Genomic DNA, 15698 nt, shown 5'->3' on the forward strand with positions numbered 1-15698 from the left:
CCCACTAGACAGAACTCTTAAAAACATACTCATCGAACGTTTACCCTTCGAAAGCCATTTAGTAACTACATCAGTCTTATCGAACTTAGTGCAGTTTCGTACGTAGTACATGATTTTGGCTAAATGACCTCTATCTCGTTCGGGTAGTTCAGTGATTCACGACAAACTGCATGCATGAATTGGTGACTTGTTCACGCAATATTGATTAATATCGGCACGTGGTACGATGTAAACAATAACTAAGATTAAATAAAACATCATTACATTAAAAAAGCTGTGCTATATTTATGTGTATATATTAAGAAATAACTGATGCACAACTGAGAATCAGTGCTGTGTTAATTCGACGTCATGGCACGGCCAACTTGAATGAGAGGCCAGTATCAAGTAAAGCGGGTAGTCCATTTTGCAAAGTGAGTAATTATAAGTATCTGAAGTATTTCAGTGTTGATTAAAAAATTTCCGTCAGTTTCTCCTTCTCGCTGGCATCATATATACGCCGCTTGCAGCTCGGTTTTGCCTTTTACATGTTGATTTGAAGAGACTGATATGATATTTGTAAAGGATGCCACAGGGATCCCTGTATTAAGTCAAACTATAAAATAGCTAAAAATAACAAGGAAGTACAATGTAGCCTGAGTATAAGTCCTTCCTTCCCTGTTCACTTCTCTCTTCTCTTTCTCCCGCAGAAACAATACTCAATAAAAATAAAACACAAACTGCGGTAACAAACGTGATGAAACAACGCACGTTGCAAAAAAAAACTAATGCAATCAACAATACAATACAATACTTTATTCAAGAGATAAAAACTAAAGTTACGGTTACAAAATGTCTAGAGGTTAACCCCATATAAAAGATTCCCCAAAATAAGAGATGAACAGCTAAATTCTAGAATCTAAAACATTAAATACAGAGAGAAAAATCTAAAACCTAAAAAGCTAGAATAAAAAACATCATTTGCATATCATAATAAAAACTATTTACAATCGTATCAATATTGATATAAATCCTTAATCTGTTACGAAATAAAGTCAGCGATTTTAAAGAGTCGACGTTTCGTATGTAACAACAAACATCTTCAGAAGTGACGGTTATTAAAACAGATTACACAGTAAAATTTAAACATCTAGAAAAAAAAAACTGGCAGCTAATAAACAGGTAAAAACAATAACTAATAACAACAAATGATGATGACAGACTCAATTTAAAGTCTGCATGGAATTATAATATGTGATGCTTTTTCTCTACTAGCGTCATATATAGAGGATATTACATGGCCGCGTGGAGATACGAAATTTCTCTTCGAGTGTTGAAAAATTTTTCAACACGAGAAGAGAACTTTCGTATCTACAAGCGGCCATGTAATGTTCTAGTTATTATATAAATACCAATGAACTACCAAACCATTTCACTTTAATAGTTTTTTGGTGTGAAAGGGTGCGATTTATTATGAAGCCATGGCAGCATATTTTCACACGTGAAGATATCAAGTTTTCGCCCGAAGATATTTCATTGGTGTTTATATAATAAATTGTAATTTCCTGCAGATTCAAATTGAGTCTTTAAAATCTTAGTTTTTTGCAACATGCGTTGTTTCATTACGTTTGTGACCGCGGTTTGTGTTTAATTTTTACTGAAGTTGAAATGCTCGAAGAATAACAGGTATAAAGTGCAATGAAACCCTGTAAACACGATAACTTTAGGGCAGTGCCAAATCCCAAGGACGGGAGGGGAGGGGGGAGGGTGTCGGAGGGTGGCTATTATTTTAAAAGAACGGAGATGCTCGTCTTAGAATAAGAATTAAAGGAGACCGTTGTCTAAGCCACTTCACCCTAAAAGAGTGGATCATACACCAACATAGTATTTAATGACGTTTGTTTCACTTTTTTAAAATAGAAATTTTCTTACGGACAAGCCGAAGAGATATCTTTTAAGAATTAAAATATTGGCTTTGGGGCTATTTGCATCAAATCTGACGTCACTGAGAAGTAACGGCTGACGTAGTGTTATTCAAAAGTGCTTTATTCGTATTTTGCCGTTTTCCCACCTTATTTAGTATTTTATAGGCCGGAGTTTGGTTGTTTTATGCTAAGGAAGATTTTTTCCAGAAAACTGGTTGATAGAGAGTTTGACTAGCTGGACTGAACTTTAAAAGTTAGTTGTACGGTCCGACGCAAGATAACTGGGGGCGAAACGTCGTAGCCTATCCATTAGACATTGTCGTTGTCGTTGTTGTTGTTTCTTTTTTCATTTATTCACCTCCGACACCTTAATTACGCTAACGATCACATATTAGTATAGGTAATAGCATCATTTTTAGTGATTTTTGGCATAAATACCACGAGTGATATTTCAAAATCGTTACGCCAAATTTCACGAGCCGTCAGGCGAGTGAAATTTGAGACAATTTTGAAATATCACGAGTGGTATTTATGCCAAATATCATGTACAAATCATGCCATTATTTGTTTATACTTCTTCCCGCAAAAGGTTTGTAATTTTCATATGTAGGTATTTCAAATTAAGCTGAAATACCACTGCTCTAAGCCAATCAGATTGAAGAAATTTCTCATGTAGTAGTATAATAGGTAAAGAGGCGAGGGAAATTATTAGAATTTGGACAAAACATGCGTGAAATTATTCCCTTAATTTTCAATCTCACCATTTTATTTCACACCACTCTCTTATCAGCGTCCTCGTCGTGGTAGTGTACGCTTTACATTTGTAGTTCCTTGATACACATTCAGTGAAAACATCATTGTTAGCTTGAATATAAGCCTATTAAGTGATCTTACTAGAATAAGTTGGAATTCAAAAATCTAAATGAATTCATGCTCTAATATAAACTATAAACTGTTGTGGTTCAATTTTATCCTTTGTTTAAATTTTATTTCCCTTTGTTTTAAACTAATTATCATACACTACCAGCCCCTAAAACTAAGGAAAATAAAATTTATATAATCTAATTAACGATAAAATTGAACCCCAACAAAAACAATAAATTAGTTTATTATTAAAAAGTGGTTGGACGGTTAAGACTGACGGCAAGCCCAACTATAGCTACGTGGCGTGTTGACAAAATCGGCTCCTGACAAAGTCTAAGGCCCTTCCCTTAAAGCAATTATTGTTAAAATGCACAACCATGCAAAAAGCCTCTTTTGAGGGTCTACAACAGGGTTGCCGTCATCCAGACCCAAATTTTCGCCCATTCTCGGAATCCCCATGGCTATTTTTGACATCCCACCTAGAGTGTATACTTTTTAATTACCCTGTGATGCAATTTTGATTCTTCTTCTCAAAATGGCTTTGCCGTGATTCTGTATGTACTTGTACGGTCATGCAAATAAAGCTCGTTGTTTTTGTATCCCGATCTCGCCTCAATTTACTTCAAAATCCCGAATCCTGAGATTCAAATGAGGGAAATCCCGGATCCCGAGATTCAAATGAGGGAAATCCCGAATCCTGAGATTCAAATGAGGGAAATCCAAGATCCCGAGAAGGGAAATCGCGAATCCCGATATTCAATTGGGGGGAATCACGAGTCCCGACATTCAAGTGAGGGAAATTCCGGATCCCGAAAAACCTACTGGGGACCCTCCTCTATGTGTTAGGTGCTTAACGTCAGAACCGCTGGCGGACCACCTCTTCTGTTGGCATTGCGACACTCAGCACGTCGGCGAAAATCAGTGGCTTGGGTGGGATAGGTAATTGCTGGCATTCTAGTTTAACGAAGCCGAAATATTCACTTTTTTTGCTTTTTCCCGGCTTTGGTATCCTGTAGTACTATCTTAAGGAGGCTACGAATATTGTTTTGCCAGTTTCTTCCAAAACGTGTCAAGAGATTTCATCAAAGTAGAAAATGTAGTCCGTGTGGCTTTTGATTCCCAAGGTGCTTCGCGACATGAACAGTGCGTCTTGGAGCACGTGGGGTCGCAGACAGTTCCCTTGGGGCAACAGTGCCAGCTGTCCCCACAATCCATTGCGTCCTCTAACATACAACAGCCAATAAAGGAATTGGAATACTCATTAATACAACAGGTCGTGTTAGCGGGGCAGCCGGTCAACTGTCGTACGTCTTGCATCGATTCTTCTGTATGCTGTACGCAATACTTTCTTGAGTCCATATTATCATTCCTTTCCTTAGAGGCTGCTTAGACAAGAGTTCAAAAAATTAATACACAAATAAATTTAATTGATAAATATAAATCAGTAAAAATAATAATTGTAAATGAACGAAAATTTGCTTGAGCAATAACCGCTAAACAAAGTTGTACTTAGAAGTGAAGTCTAAAATATCATAACCCATTTAATTTAAATGAATTGGAAACGACGCCCGTTGAGTAAATTTTCCCACATATACAAATGATTAATCTATAAAATTTTTTTATAAAATCTTGGTACTGCCACGTAAGCTTTTAATTTTTATAACATTTTTCTGAATCGTTTGTATTTCTTTTTCTTTATTACCTTTCAATCTCCTTTTTCTTTCATCCGTATCTTTTTTCAATAAACTTTTAAATCCTTTAGAGACTTTCTTAGCCAAACTCATATAGCCATCTCCGTTTAGATGCTGTGGACGTAAAGAGAGAATTAATCAGGTCATGACCACAAACCAAGTTTTGAGACCTTTTAAAAATTACCGAACCGTTTAGCGTCCGATCGTGAAGAAACAAAAGCCTTGTAAATTTATTAATTATTCATTAAAATGATGACTATTAAGAATATAATAGGGAGAAACAAATGCACTCCTGTAAAAAGTGGAATTTTTTTTAAATACAGTTCCTACCAAGAGACTATAAAGGGGACAGAGAGGGCATCCCCCATATACACCCTATTCCATAGGTAATTCGTCTCGAGTTATTTTTAGAATCGGGATAAAGTTACCTCGCGCGAGGCGTGGATGTTTCGTGGAGGTTTCGCATGATCAAATGCCGTACAAAACATGTCGGGCGAGAGGCAATGAAAGCGTAAAAAGATCGAGAGCATTCCTGAATATCGAAGCGAAATGAGTCGGCGCTCACCTGGGAAAAAGGAATCGCTAGACTCTTTGACAACCCGTGAAATCAGTTTAACTCGAAGTTGTCGTAACCTCAGTGCTTTAATAAAATGAGAAATTTCGCCGGTCTATTGAAACCGGTCGTTTGTACAATTTAGGGAGTTTAAGATCCAACGACGCGGACGACAACTAGAACGTCAAAAAAACAATAGGTTTAATTAGCAAAACAACAACTTCGCACGTGCAACACACTTTTTTGTTCATTTCTTTCCCGTTCTTGCACGACTACTACATGAAAATGCCTAATTTCGCGTTTTATGGAGGACGTAAATAAGCAACGACGAAATTTTATTTCTCTTTCTGAGCTTGAATATGGTCCCTTGAAATTCAGCTTTAGGAGGTTTCGCCTACAGTTGACAACGTAAGTGGGTAGGAATAATCGCTATAAAGACTGAAAAAAAAAAAAAAAAAAAAAAAAAAAACATCAAACCAGAAATTGCTCTCTTCAAACTGTAAATTATAAATGATCCTGAGAGAATATTCAGTGTGCTAAGGATTTCCCTGCTCTACTGTTAGCTCTATACAAGAGAGGAAGGGCGATTCTTTTTTAATTTCGGTTTCGCTGACACAGCTTTCGCAGAAATCTCGCTGTAGTCGTCTTCGTCGACAAAAGGAATAGCAAAATCGCTCTCCGCGTCTTCCCCCATTTTGTTCTGCGTCATTTCGTGAAGGACGCGTGGCTCTCAGCGTGGGTCATCCACGCGGAACACATTCACGCTATGTGATTGGCTGTTGTCTAATCCCCCTTGAGATCTGTGGTGTTAAAAATAACTCGAGACGAATTACCTATGGAATAGGGTGTATATGGGGGATGCCCTCTCTGTCCCCTTTATAGTCTCTTGGTTCCTACTGATTGTTTCGTTTCACAGGAACATTAAAATATTTGCTTTAGGGGCGTAACTTACTGGTGAGGACAGGTTTTGGCGCGAGAGCACGAAATGAGAGGTGCTAGACAGGCGAGAGGGGTCTTTTTGAAGAGAAAAACAAAAACGCCTTTGGGCAGGCTTCTATTAGGCTGTGTCTCTCCGTTCTTGATTGCCAAAACCCACCAGAGCGTCCCAAATAACGCCTGTTGTGCAGGCTATATTCGCTTCCTATCGGTACGGGTTAATTTACAATGGCTCACCTTTGGCTCGCCATTATAAAAGCCGTTGCAAATCCTCTCGCTCATTCTTATTTAGATGATAGATCATGGAAGTAATAACAAAAGGCGCGTTATGAAATCATGAGCCAATGGTGGTTTTCTAAAGCGAATTGGCGCTCGTTCTCTTGGCTCGTGCATCAATTATGGGTTCTTGAAGGATTTATGACACATCTTTTGATGAAAAAAAGTAGTCACAATCCCCAAACGTGGGTGCGCCATATTGACAATACCACAACAACAGTGACAACTACAACATAAAATTATCGAGTAATACAAACATTTGTGTGGTGAGGGAGACAATCGCAAAGTGTTATCTCCCCGGCCCTCAGTCTCGACCTCGATTATTCCAAATATCACAAAAACCTCATCCGATATTTTACTTAACAATTATTCCGCGAGTTCGAATGGGCTATGAGTCAATAGCCCATGAGGCCGAAGGCCGAATGGTCTATTGACTCAGAGGCCATGAGGGCGAGAGGAATGACTGTTTTAGTAAAATCCAACTAGTTGGTCAAAAATAACGAAACAGAACAACATTAGCTAGCAAAATACGATTCAGTCACCAATATTTTTGTTTTCAAAGCCGGCGCTTCTCGCTACTAGCGGGCTATAACACATAGCCTAGTACTAGCTCAACCAATCAGTACTCAGCATTGACAATAGACCTCTAATTGGATTTTACTAAATACTGATATAATTTTCACGCGGCTTAGGACTTACCAATTCTGGTTGCTCTAGGTACAGATCACATTTGTTCAGTGCTTCACCATCGCATGCTTCAATGACGGCTTTGTAAAGATCAACTATGTCAATTGGGTCATCTCTTTCCATTTCTCTAGATCAAATGTATCAAAAGATACAAGTTAAAAAGAAATAGAGCAACATTTTGGTCTTAATCCCCCTTCAGCAAATACACTCGTAGGCCATTAAAAGCGATCACTCTGTTACTAACATGACTAACGGGCTTGTCAAGATTATATATCGCCTTAAGAGAATCTAAGCCAGTCTTGGATTCTAATGGAGTCCGGAATCTTTGTCAGTGGAACTCGGATTCGGGATTCCAATCCTTAGTAGGATTCCGGATTCCTTGAGCTGTAGTCCGAATTCCAAAGCCCAGGATTTCTTGTTCCAAAGCAAAAATTTGCTGGATTCCAGATTCCACAAGCAACGGAGTACATATGCATTCCGGAGTCAGGAATGCGCATCACAAGAAGAGCAACAACAACGAACAGGGCGCAAAGACAGCAAGAAAATTTAAGCATTTGAAATTCGTAAGGCCATTTTTAGTCGCTCGAAAGGTGCTGATAGCGCTTTAATTCCAGTCCCAGGATGAATCCCTTTCCTCCGGGTATTAGGTAAAACAATTGTTTGCCCAATCGATGGTGGTTTATCCAGTGAATGGCTTTATTGGCAGAAGGGAGATCGGTTCGCTTTTTAATCCGTCTGTTATGAGCGCATCTTCGGAGATGTATCTACTCTGCAGTAGAGCATCGGCGTCAGAACACAATAATTAGCTCGGGGACAGTTCAGAGTTCCGCTGCATAAACATAACTTTAGCCGAGACGTTAAACAGTGTGACGGTAAGATTTTTCGCAAAAAAGAAGGAAAAAACACTTTTGTCTGTAATGTGTTTAGCACGAAACTGTCAATTGGGGACACTTTTCTTACGTCTCCATCTGGAGACGGGCCCGCCATTTTACGTATGATAATAATAATAATGATAATAATAATAATAATAATAATAATAATAATAAATAAAGAATTCTTTATTAAAATCTTATAAAAATCCTATAAAAACTACACACAAAACTTTTGTAAAATATTCATAAACATAAAACGTCCACATTCATTATTATATAAATACAAATTTCCGGCAAAACCCCTTCACAATTCAGAATTCTAAGATACTAATTAAAAACTAAATATATGTCCACGATAGACAATGATAGAAAACTATTTACAATTGTGAATAATTTAAGAGTGGGAAAAGGAAAATCAAGCATTACTAAGAAAAAAACTATCAAAAATCTAGGCCTAAAATTATGAGTGCAGATGTAGACCAGCTACAGCGAAAGTGAAGTCTTCTGAGACCTCACGTGATTTGAATGGATATCTAGAACTTCGGACGCATCTGTGTACAGTTCTTAATATAGCAAATGATAACTGTATTCGAAGCCAAGAAATAACGCTGGCGTAGGGTTCATCGTTCTTAGTCGAAAGCTTATTAGCGAGAGTTCTTAAAATAATAATAATAATAATAATAATAATAATAATAATAATAATAATAATAATAATAATAATAATAATAATAATAATAATAATAGATTGTGTTCGCAACATGAAGAGACAGTGGACCATATTGTATCTGGATGTGAGGTATTAGCCAAAACAGAGTACATCTCAAGGCACAATAATGCTGCAGCATATCTCCATTGGAGCATATGTAAAGATCATGATATAGAGATTACAGACAAATGGTACGAACACGAACCAGAGACCGTGACACACAATAAAGATAACAACATCACCATCATGTGGGACATGCCAGTCAATACTGATAGAACTATATATAACAGCGAACAGACCAGATATCATCGTTAAAGATTCAGTGAATTCCACCTGCAAACTTATTGATATGACTGTTCCATCAGATAGAAACATCGCACTGAAGGAAACTGAAAAAAAATGCAAGTACAAAGACCTAGAACTAGAAATACAGAGAATGTGGCATATGAAAACCGTAGTGATCCCTGTGGTTGTTGGTGCGCTTGGTACAGTGAAGAAGGGTATGGTAGAAAACATCAAGAAAGTATCAGAGAGAGCTACTATGACAGAGATTCAAAAGATCTGCACGAATCCTTAGAAAGGTGCTCAGTGTATGAACAGAATGATTGACTTGAGTGACTGACGCTCTAGGTGCATGATTTGCGCCCGGCTGATGCACAAAAAGAACACCAGCAAAGATTGTGATAATATTAATTAATAGAGATACTACTACTACTACTACTACTACTACTACTACTACTACTACTACTACTACTACTACTACTACTACTACTACTACTACTAATAATGATAATAATAATAATAATAATAATAATAATAATAATAATAATAATAGCATTTATTTAAACAAGGTAAAAATTCAGCAAAGCTGATGTAGTCGTATGCATAGCAATAAAAAACTTCCTAACTAATCACAATAAGGCTAATATAAGAATTCTATGTATTTACAATAACAAACAATTCTACACAGTACATCATTATAATATATGTGGCTTAAAAATACACTTGAGTGACTTGTTACAAGTCTCAATGTCATGAATTGATCTCGTTTGGTTTTCGCGAGCCTCGCGAAGGTCTAGCCGCTTGCAGTGCAAAGGAAGTACTTTCATTTCTCAGTTATTTTAAGACTCTGGGTATTGGTCCGGTTCCGGAAATCGAACCCAAGACCTCCCGTTCTGCAATCAAGCGCTCTACTTACTGAGCCATTCCTTCTGCGTCAACTCAGGTCCCTGATGCCAGATTTAGGCCAGGCCATCTAATCACGCAACTAGTCAACTATAAGATGAAAAGTCTACCTTTAAGTCTTACTTAGTGGCGGCCTTGTTGTATTCCTGAAGTATTTCGTTTGCTGTTTCGTTGTAGGGAACTGGTGTGGAAGTTGCGAAAGCAATCATAGCTCCCGTTTTTAGCAACTTTTCCTTTATTTTCCTCAGATTTTTTGCGTATTTCTTCAAGGGAACGTACTGTCAAAGAAAACAAAAACATATGGTACAAGATTACTTTATAGAACATCATGCAGTTTATGAAGTTCATATGTTTATAACTCTAACAAGCGCCAATCACTAGCAACCACGGTGTTACTAATTGTTCCGCTCAGTAAATCGAAACCAGCGGTCAAAACGTCACGATCAATAATTGTTATAATTGACATAATTGGTTCAGAAAGGATTTTGGTTTTTTGTTTTACCTCTCTCGGGAATCCACAGCAGTTAATATCGTGAAGTCCAGAATTGAAAATAATTGCATCGTAATTGACGGGCTCATAGACACTTGACGATAAAAACATCGGCAGGCACTTAAGGAGATAACTCGTGTCCAGGCTTCCCCCGTCACCCGACCAGGGAGCATGATGAACAGTACAATCATCTTCAAGCAAATCAGCTACATACGAAGAATATCTACCGAGAAAGAAAATATACAACTGTAGATTATAGGGTACCAATTTCAGGCTTCAGCTATACGAAAAGGAAAGGGATTTCCCTCATTAAAGTATATGGAAGGGTAATAAAATCGTCATTTAGGTCCGTTACAACGAAATTCGTTGTATCGTACTGCGCGTTTTGCAAACTTAGAAAGGATTTTGGGTTTGTTTGTTCCGTCAATCACTTAATTAGTGAAGGCGGGGTTAATGCAAATCCCAATGTAACGTGCTCGCCCAGCTTGGCTGAGAATGACTCTACACTGCTCACAATAGCAAAGAAAATCGCGATGGTGAGTGGATTTTTTGTCGAAGGAAGGAGGCAGACGTTGCTTTATTCTTGCAAGTGACAAGAATGAGAAAGATCATAATAAATCTGCGAAGCATTATTGCACGAAACAAGACGATCACAAAGCAACGAACCTTGAAATACAAAACAAACAAAACGGATCGAGATCCACCAATCACGAATCAAAAACCATGACCTTTTGAACTCGTGCAAGTAAACATGTATTTCCTAAGAGGTTCGCTAAGATCATTGACGGAACAGAAATACCCAAAAATATGCAAAACGCGCAGCGTGATACAACGAATTTCGCTATAAAAGGTCCCTAAAATGTGATGGAGAGAGAAATTTGAAAATCTCTCACTTTCGTAATACGTCAAATTTCATCTAAAATAATAATACTCAAGCCCTTGTAATTTCGAAAAGACTTAAGTTCTCCTAGGATGACCGAACAGATACAAATTTTACAGCGCCGCTTAGAATGCATTTCTGTATAGCCTAAAAAGTGTTTTCAATGTATTTAGGACGAAATCGTCGTTGGGTGCCCCTGTATACGCAAAATGTATTTTTTTTCTCCCGCATCCCATAATAATAATAATGATAAATTTTATTTATATAGCGTCTATATCATTAACTGTTCTACGCGCTTTGCGAAAAATGTAATAAAACTCTAAAAAAATCTAACAACTGCATATATAAGTATGAAAAATAAGTAAAAATCTATTTATAAATTAAGAAAAAGCTTGGTGAAATCAATACCGTAAAATTCCGAAAATAAGCTCCTCCATGTATAACCCCCTCCAAGTATAAGCCCCCCAAACTCGTAACGCAAAAAACCCTCCGATAAATCGCCCCTCCAAATATAAGCCCCCCGGGGGCTTGTACTTGGAAATTCCCTCAAATACAAAGTAAAACAAAGTAAAAACAGTAAATTTCCTTCCAACTATAAGGCCAGCCCAATCAATTTTGAAACGCAAATTTCCCTCGATAGATAAGCCCCTCCGAATATAAGAGTCTCCAAAAATAAGCCCCTCAAAAAGGGCCTTTGAAAAATATAAGTCCCAGGGCTTATTTTCGGAATTGTACGGTATGTTAGTCTTTAAGAGTTTTTTGAAAGAATTCAAGGAATCGGCATTTCTTAGCTTAAAGATGCCGGTTTACAGTTCCATAATTTAGGTCCTGCAATAGAAAATCTTCGATCACCATGAGACTTCAGCGTAGATCTCGGGACTTGAAGTAACTTATTCGAGCAAGAACGCAAAGAGTAGGAGCTGCTACAAAAACTGAGCAAATTGGATCCCATGCCAGTCAATGCATTAATGCAAGTGACTAGAGATAGTTATAGGTAATAAGGTCATAGAGCGAACATACCCAATGCTTATTGAGTCTCCCAAGATAAGACATTTCTTTTCTTGTTCTACGGTTGTGGATCCGGACTCATCCTGAGTGTCGTGAAGAGGGCCAGGTCGACATATTCTTTCTGCGTCAGTCATATTAGACGGTATAAAATCCAATAGCCTGATATAAAAGTGGATTCGATTGTCAGTTGCTTGTTGAAGTATTTAACAAGAAAATTTAAACTCTAAACGTTACTCGACGTTTCTTTCAAACGTCATTCTCGAGAGTGAGAAATGTTAATTTTACTAAGTTGTTTTTTTTACATTTCTCATGCTTGAGAATGATGTTTGAAACATCGAAACGCCGATTAACGTTTTTAAGTTTAATTTTCTTGATAAATGGATTCAAAAGTAATTATTGAATACAATCTTTAAAAAACACTCTTCCCTAGCTCTCCATAGAAATTGTTTAGGTTACCCTTTGCGATTAATAACACCCCATCCATTGCTCCCTAGGGAAGATATTGCTCGTTTAGGGTAGTAGTGAATAGGCCTGTTTCGAATGAATTCTCACAGAATTATTCGTCCAAATCAGAAACTGAATCTGTTCTATTCCCCCTCGGCCCGGGGCCCTATAAATTCTAGCCTTTCGAATTTGGCTAAGGCCTATATAGCATATTCAGTCACATGGCCATCTCTCTATCAGTGATCGTTTTTACGGGTATTTGAAGCTACTTAAAGCTACACTGAAAGGAAAAAAATCGAAAGAAGGATTTGTGGTCACACATGAGAATCGAACTCGGGACCTCCCGCACAGAAGGCCGCGCACTAACCAACTGCGCTAATCCTTCTTCCTAAATAATAAGTAGACATTTTACTTGCTTATGACACCAACATGGACGCTGTTTAATTTTTTTGGAACACCAATATGACTCCATGACGTCATGTGAAAACGCTCTATTCCTGGCCTGTCTACAGAGACAGATGGTTGGTCCGGACGTAGGAAAAGGTTGGGTAAGATCAGAGAGTTCCGAGAGTGGTTAGATCAGAGAATAAATACAGCAGATTAGTTGGGGAGGGCAAGATCAAGAATCGAACAGACTTATGATAACAACATATTGTGGGACAGTCCATGATTACAGTTACAGATGGATCGAGGCTGGAGTTGACCTTGTTTTGATAAAACTCTTGCTGCTTTCTTGTGTAAATCATATTGTTTTTGTGCTAACTATGTACTTTTAAAGCGTTATCTCCTTAACAAATCAAAGAGGCTTTATATTAAACAATAACTGGGGAAGGTTACTTTTATTTAACTCTAAAATGCCAATGGAATGGATCAGTGTTTTTCTGTTTTTTTTTTTTTTATTCCTGAATACATCAATCCGAACGCAGCAAAATACATGTACCTACTTTTTCATCGCCTCAAGAACAAGCCACTTTCCTAGTCTGCCTGTTGGGAAAGTTACACCGTGTAAATTAGCATTTTATGATAGAGCCGTTTCTAATGCTTTAATGTATTATTCTTCTAGCTTCTTTCCTAGGGATGGGTTGTTCGAAGCCTCTTGTTAAAATTGATTACGCACCCATGAAGCAAATGAGTTGTTATGGTAACAAAGCCTAGATTTTTGCGTAAATAAGTTTTTAATTTCTGTTGTATTAACATTGAATCAAAGAATTCAGGAAGCCGCAACATCAATGTTGACATTTAAAAAATGGAATTAAGCCACTGATAGGCGGTCCGGCTTACCTTCGACATCGTCGTCAACGGGAATAACTTTTTGTCCCTTAAACGTGTCCACTCCTTCCTCATTGTACGTTGTTTTCTCTCCTTCGATGAATTCTCTGTTGCTAGCCTTTGTCTCCGTTATTGAATGCGGTTTAAGTACATTATCCTTTCTGCTCACAAAAGTCGTTTCAAAGTTGAATAGCTGGCGCTTTATATCGTGCAGTAGAGGAATGAAGTCCTTATGAGAAGGTCTGGCACCTAATCTTTGTTCGATTGAGTTAATAATAGCATAGGCTTCTGTAAAATTCCACTGCTTTCCTGAAGAGAAAAAACATAGTGATTCAACATGATTAATAGTGCATTTGACTAATTCACTTGTACGGGTAAACATTCATTTTCAACCTCGAGGTCAAGCAGCATTGCGATTGATGATATGTCAGAAGCAGGTAGGTCGGTTGATCTTGAAAGATCGCCAACCCATAGATCTGGTAACGGTATGCATTTTTCTCATTTCGAATGGTGTCTAACGTTTCTAAACTAAGCTTACAGGCTATAGAAGCTCGTATAGACCCATTAATATAGCATGATCCACACAAAAAAACCAATTCAGATATAACAGTAATTTTGAGGTAAGTGAAAAAATATTTGTACTTCACCTGCAGATATCTGAGCAAATGAGAACAACAAACCAACAGCGAAGACTTGAAGCATCTGTAGACGAATGTTGACAGTTCCACTCGTGGGTTAGAAAACATGTAGTATTTTTCGTTCTTTAGTTCTCAGAGCAAACACTGGCACCTATTGAGATTGAAAATCTTCTCTGCGTTAATTGCTGGCTAAGAGGTGTCATGTCACATTAACAGCAGGTGCCTGCAGTGCCACCAGTTACAGTATGTTTAATTTGATACCAAAATGAATCTGCTCGGAGCAACTTCAGAGTACTGTCAAATAGGAGACGGAACAATAGTCTTAACCAAATTCCGCTGTGAAAATTATTACAGTCTGTTCATCAAGAAACTTGTTTCAGGACCCTCCGAAGTAAAAAAGCTTCTCAGAACTTCCCGATTGGGGCGATTGTTTTGTGAATATATACGCTGAGTCCTCCAAAAAGAATAAGCTTAGACAATTCACTTTTAAGGTTGTGCACAGAATAATCACGACACTGAAGAAAGAACTACTGAAATATAAATTAGCCTCGGATGATAAATGTCCATTCTGCCTTAATCCAGATTGAATTGAACACACCTTCTTGTATTGTCAAGAGTCAAAGGAATTCTTTTCCAAACCTTTAAGGTGGTTTAACGAATATCATAAAGAGAACGTACAACTTTCATACAAGCAAATTGTATTAAACTCAACGCAAACTTCGTCTGTTTGTTTTACTACAAAAGAAATACTTGAATGTGTACTTGTAATTCTGCGAAATGAAAAAAACAAACAAACAAACAAAAAAAAAATCAAACAACAAAAAAGTGACAATTGCCCCAGTCAAATAAGAAGTCCTTAAATCATTCTTGCCTGCACTCCCGAACGTAAGTACAGACAATAATTTCGAATTAAACGGGTCAGTTTCTTAACATCAATGTTCCTCTTTCGTGAAAGGTAGTTTATGAAAATGGGGAACTAAACACATACAGCAAACAACGTATACGTAATGGTATTCTTGTCATTCTTGGGCAACTCCCGCCATCTTGGACGTTGAAACTGTCAGAGAGTTGGGACGAGTCAAAAATGCCATTCGTATTCTAAAGTTGACGTAATGAGCTTTTGTTAAAAAACAAAAATAACAAAAAAACAACAATAACAACAACAACAACAAAAAACCAAAACGACCGCTCCGCAGGCTAGGCCTCGCTAAAATATTGAGCTGATTGCGAAAATGTAATATACAGTGTACAATGTTTGATCTGATTCTACAGTCATTGCTTTAGTTCTACATACA

General features: G+C 37.6%; 1 protein-coding gene across 1 annotated transcript; it reads right to left on the bottom strand.

The window, feature by feature from the left end:
* Positions 1-1889: 1889 nt before the first annotated feature.
* LOC140927731 (uncharacterized) lies at positions 1890-14548 on the bottom strand. The gene is made up of 9 exons (XM_073377416.1): positions 14413-14548; positions 13778-14074; positions 13441-13480; positions 12065-12211; positions 10177-10387; positions 9798-9952; positions 6924-7038; positions 4471-4573; positions 1890-4150 (listed from the first exon to the last, which is right to left on the bottom strand). The coding sequence occupies exons 1-9, from the start codon at positions 14465-14467 to the stop codon at positions 3801-3803; spliced, it is 1473 nt and encodes a 490-aa protein (XP_073233517.1). The 5' UTR covers positions 14468-14548; the 3' UTR covers positions 1890-3800.
* Between the last annotated feature and the right edge of the window lie 1150 nt (positions 14549-15698).

Source organism: Porites lutea, chromosome 2 (genome assembly GCF_958299795.1).
Source record: "Porites lutea chromosome 2, jaPorLute2.1, whole genome shotgun sequence".
Classification (NCBI taxonomy): domain Eukaryota; kingdom Metazoa; phylum Cnidaria; class Anthozoa; order Scleractinia; family Poritidae; genus Porites; species Porites lutea.

Bases quoted from the DNA above. Each gene is read 5' to 3' on its own strand.
- LOC140927731 (XM_073377416.1), bottom strand. From the start codon at position 14,467: ATGCTTCAAGTCTTCGCTGTTGGTTTGTTGTTCTCATTTGCTCAGATA. The intron at 13,481-13,777 runs GTAAGCCGGACC...CTTTCCCAACAG, and splicing joins CGTTGACGACGATGTCGAAG to GCAGACTAGGAAAGTGGCTT. The intron at 4,574-6,923 runs GTAAGTCCTAAG...TTACGTCCACAG, and splicing joins ACCTAGAGCAACCAGAATTG to CATCTAAACGGAGATGGCTA.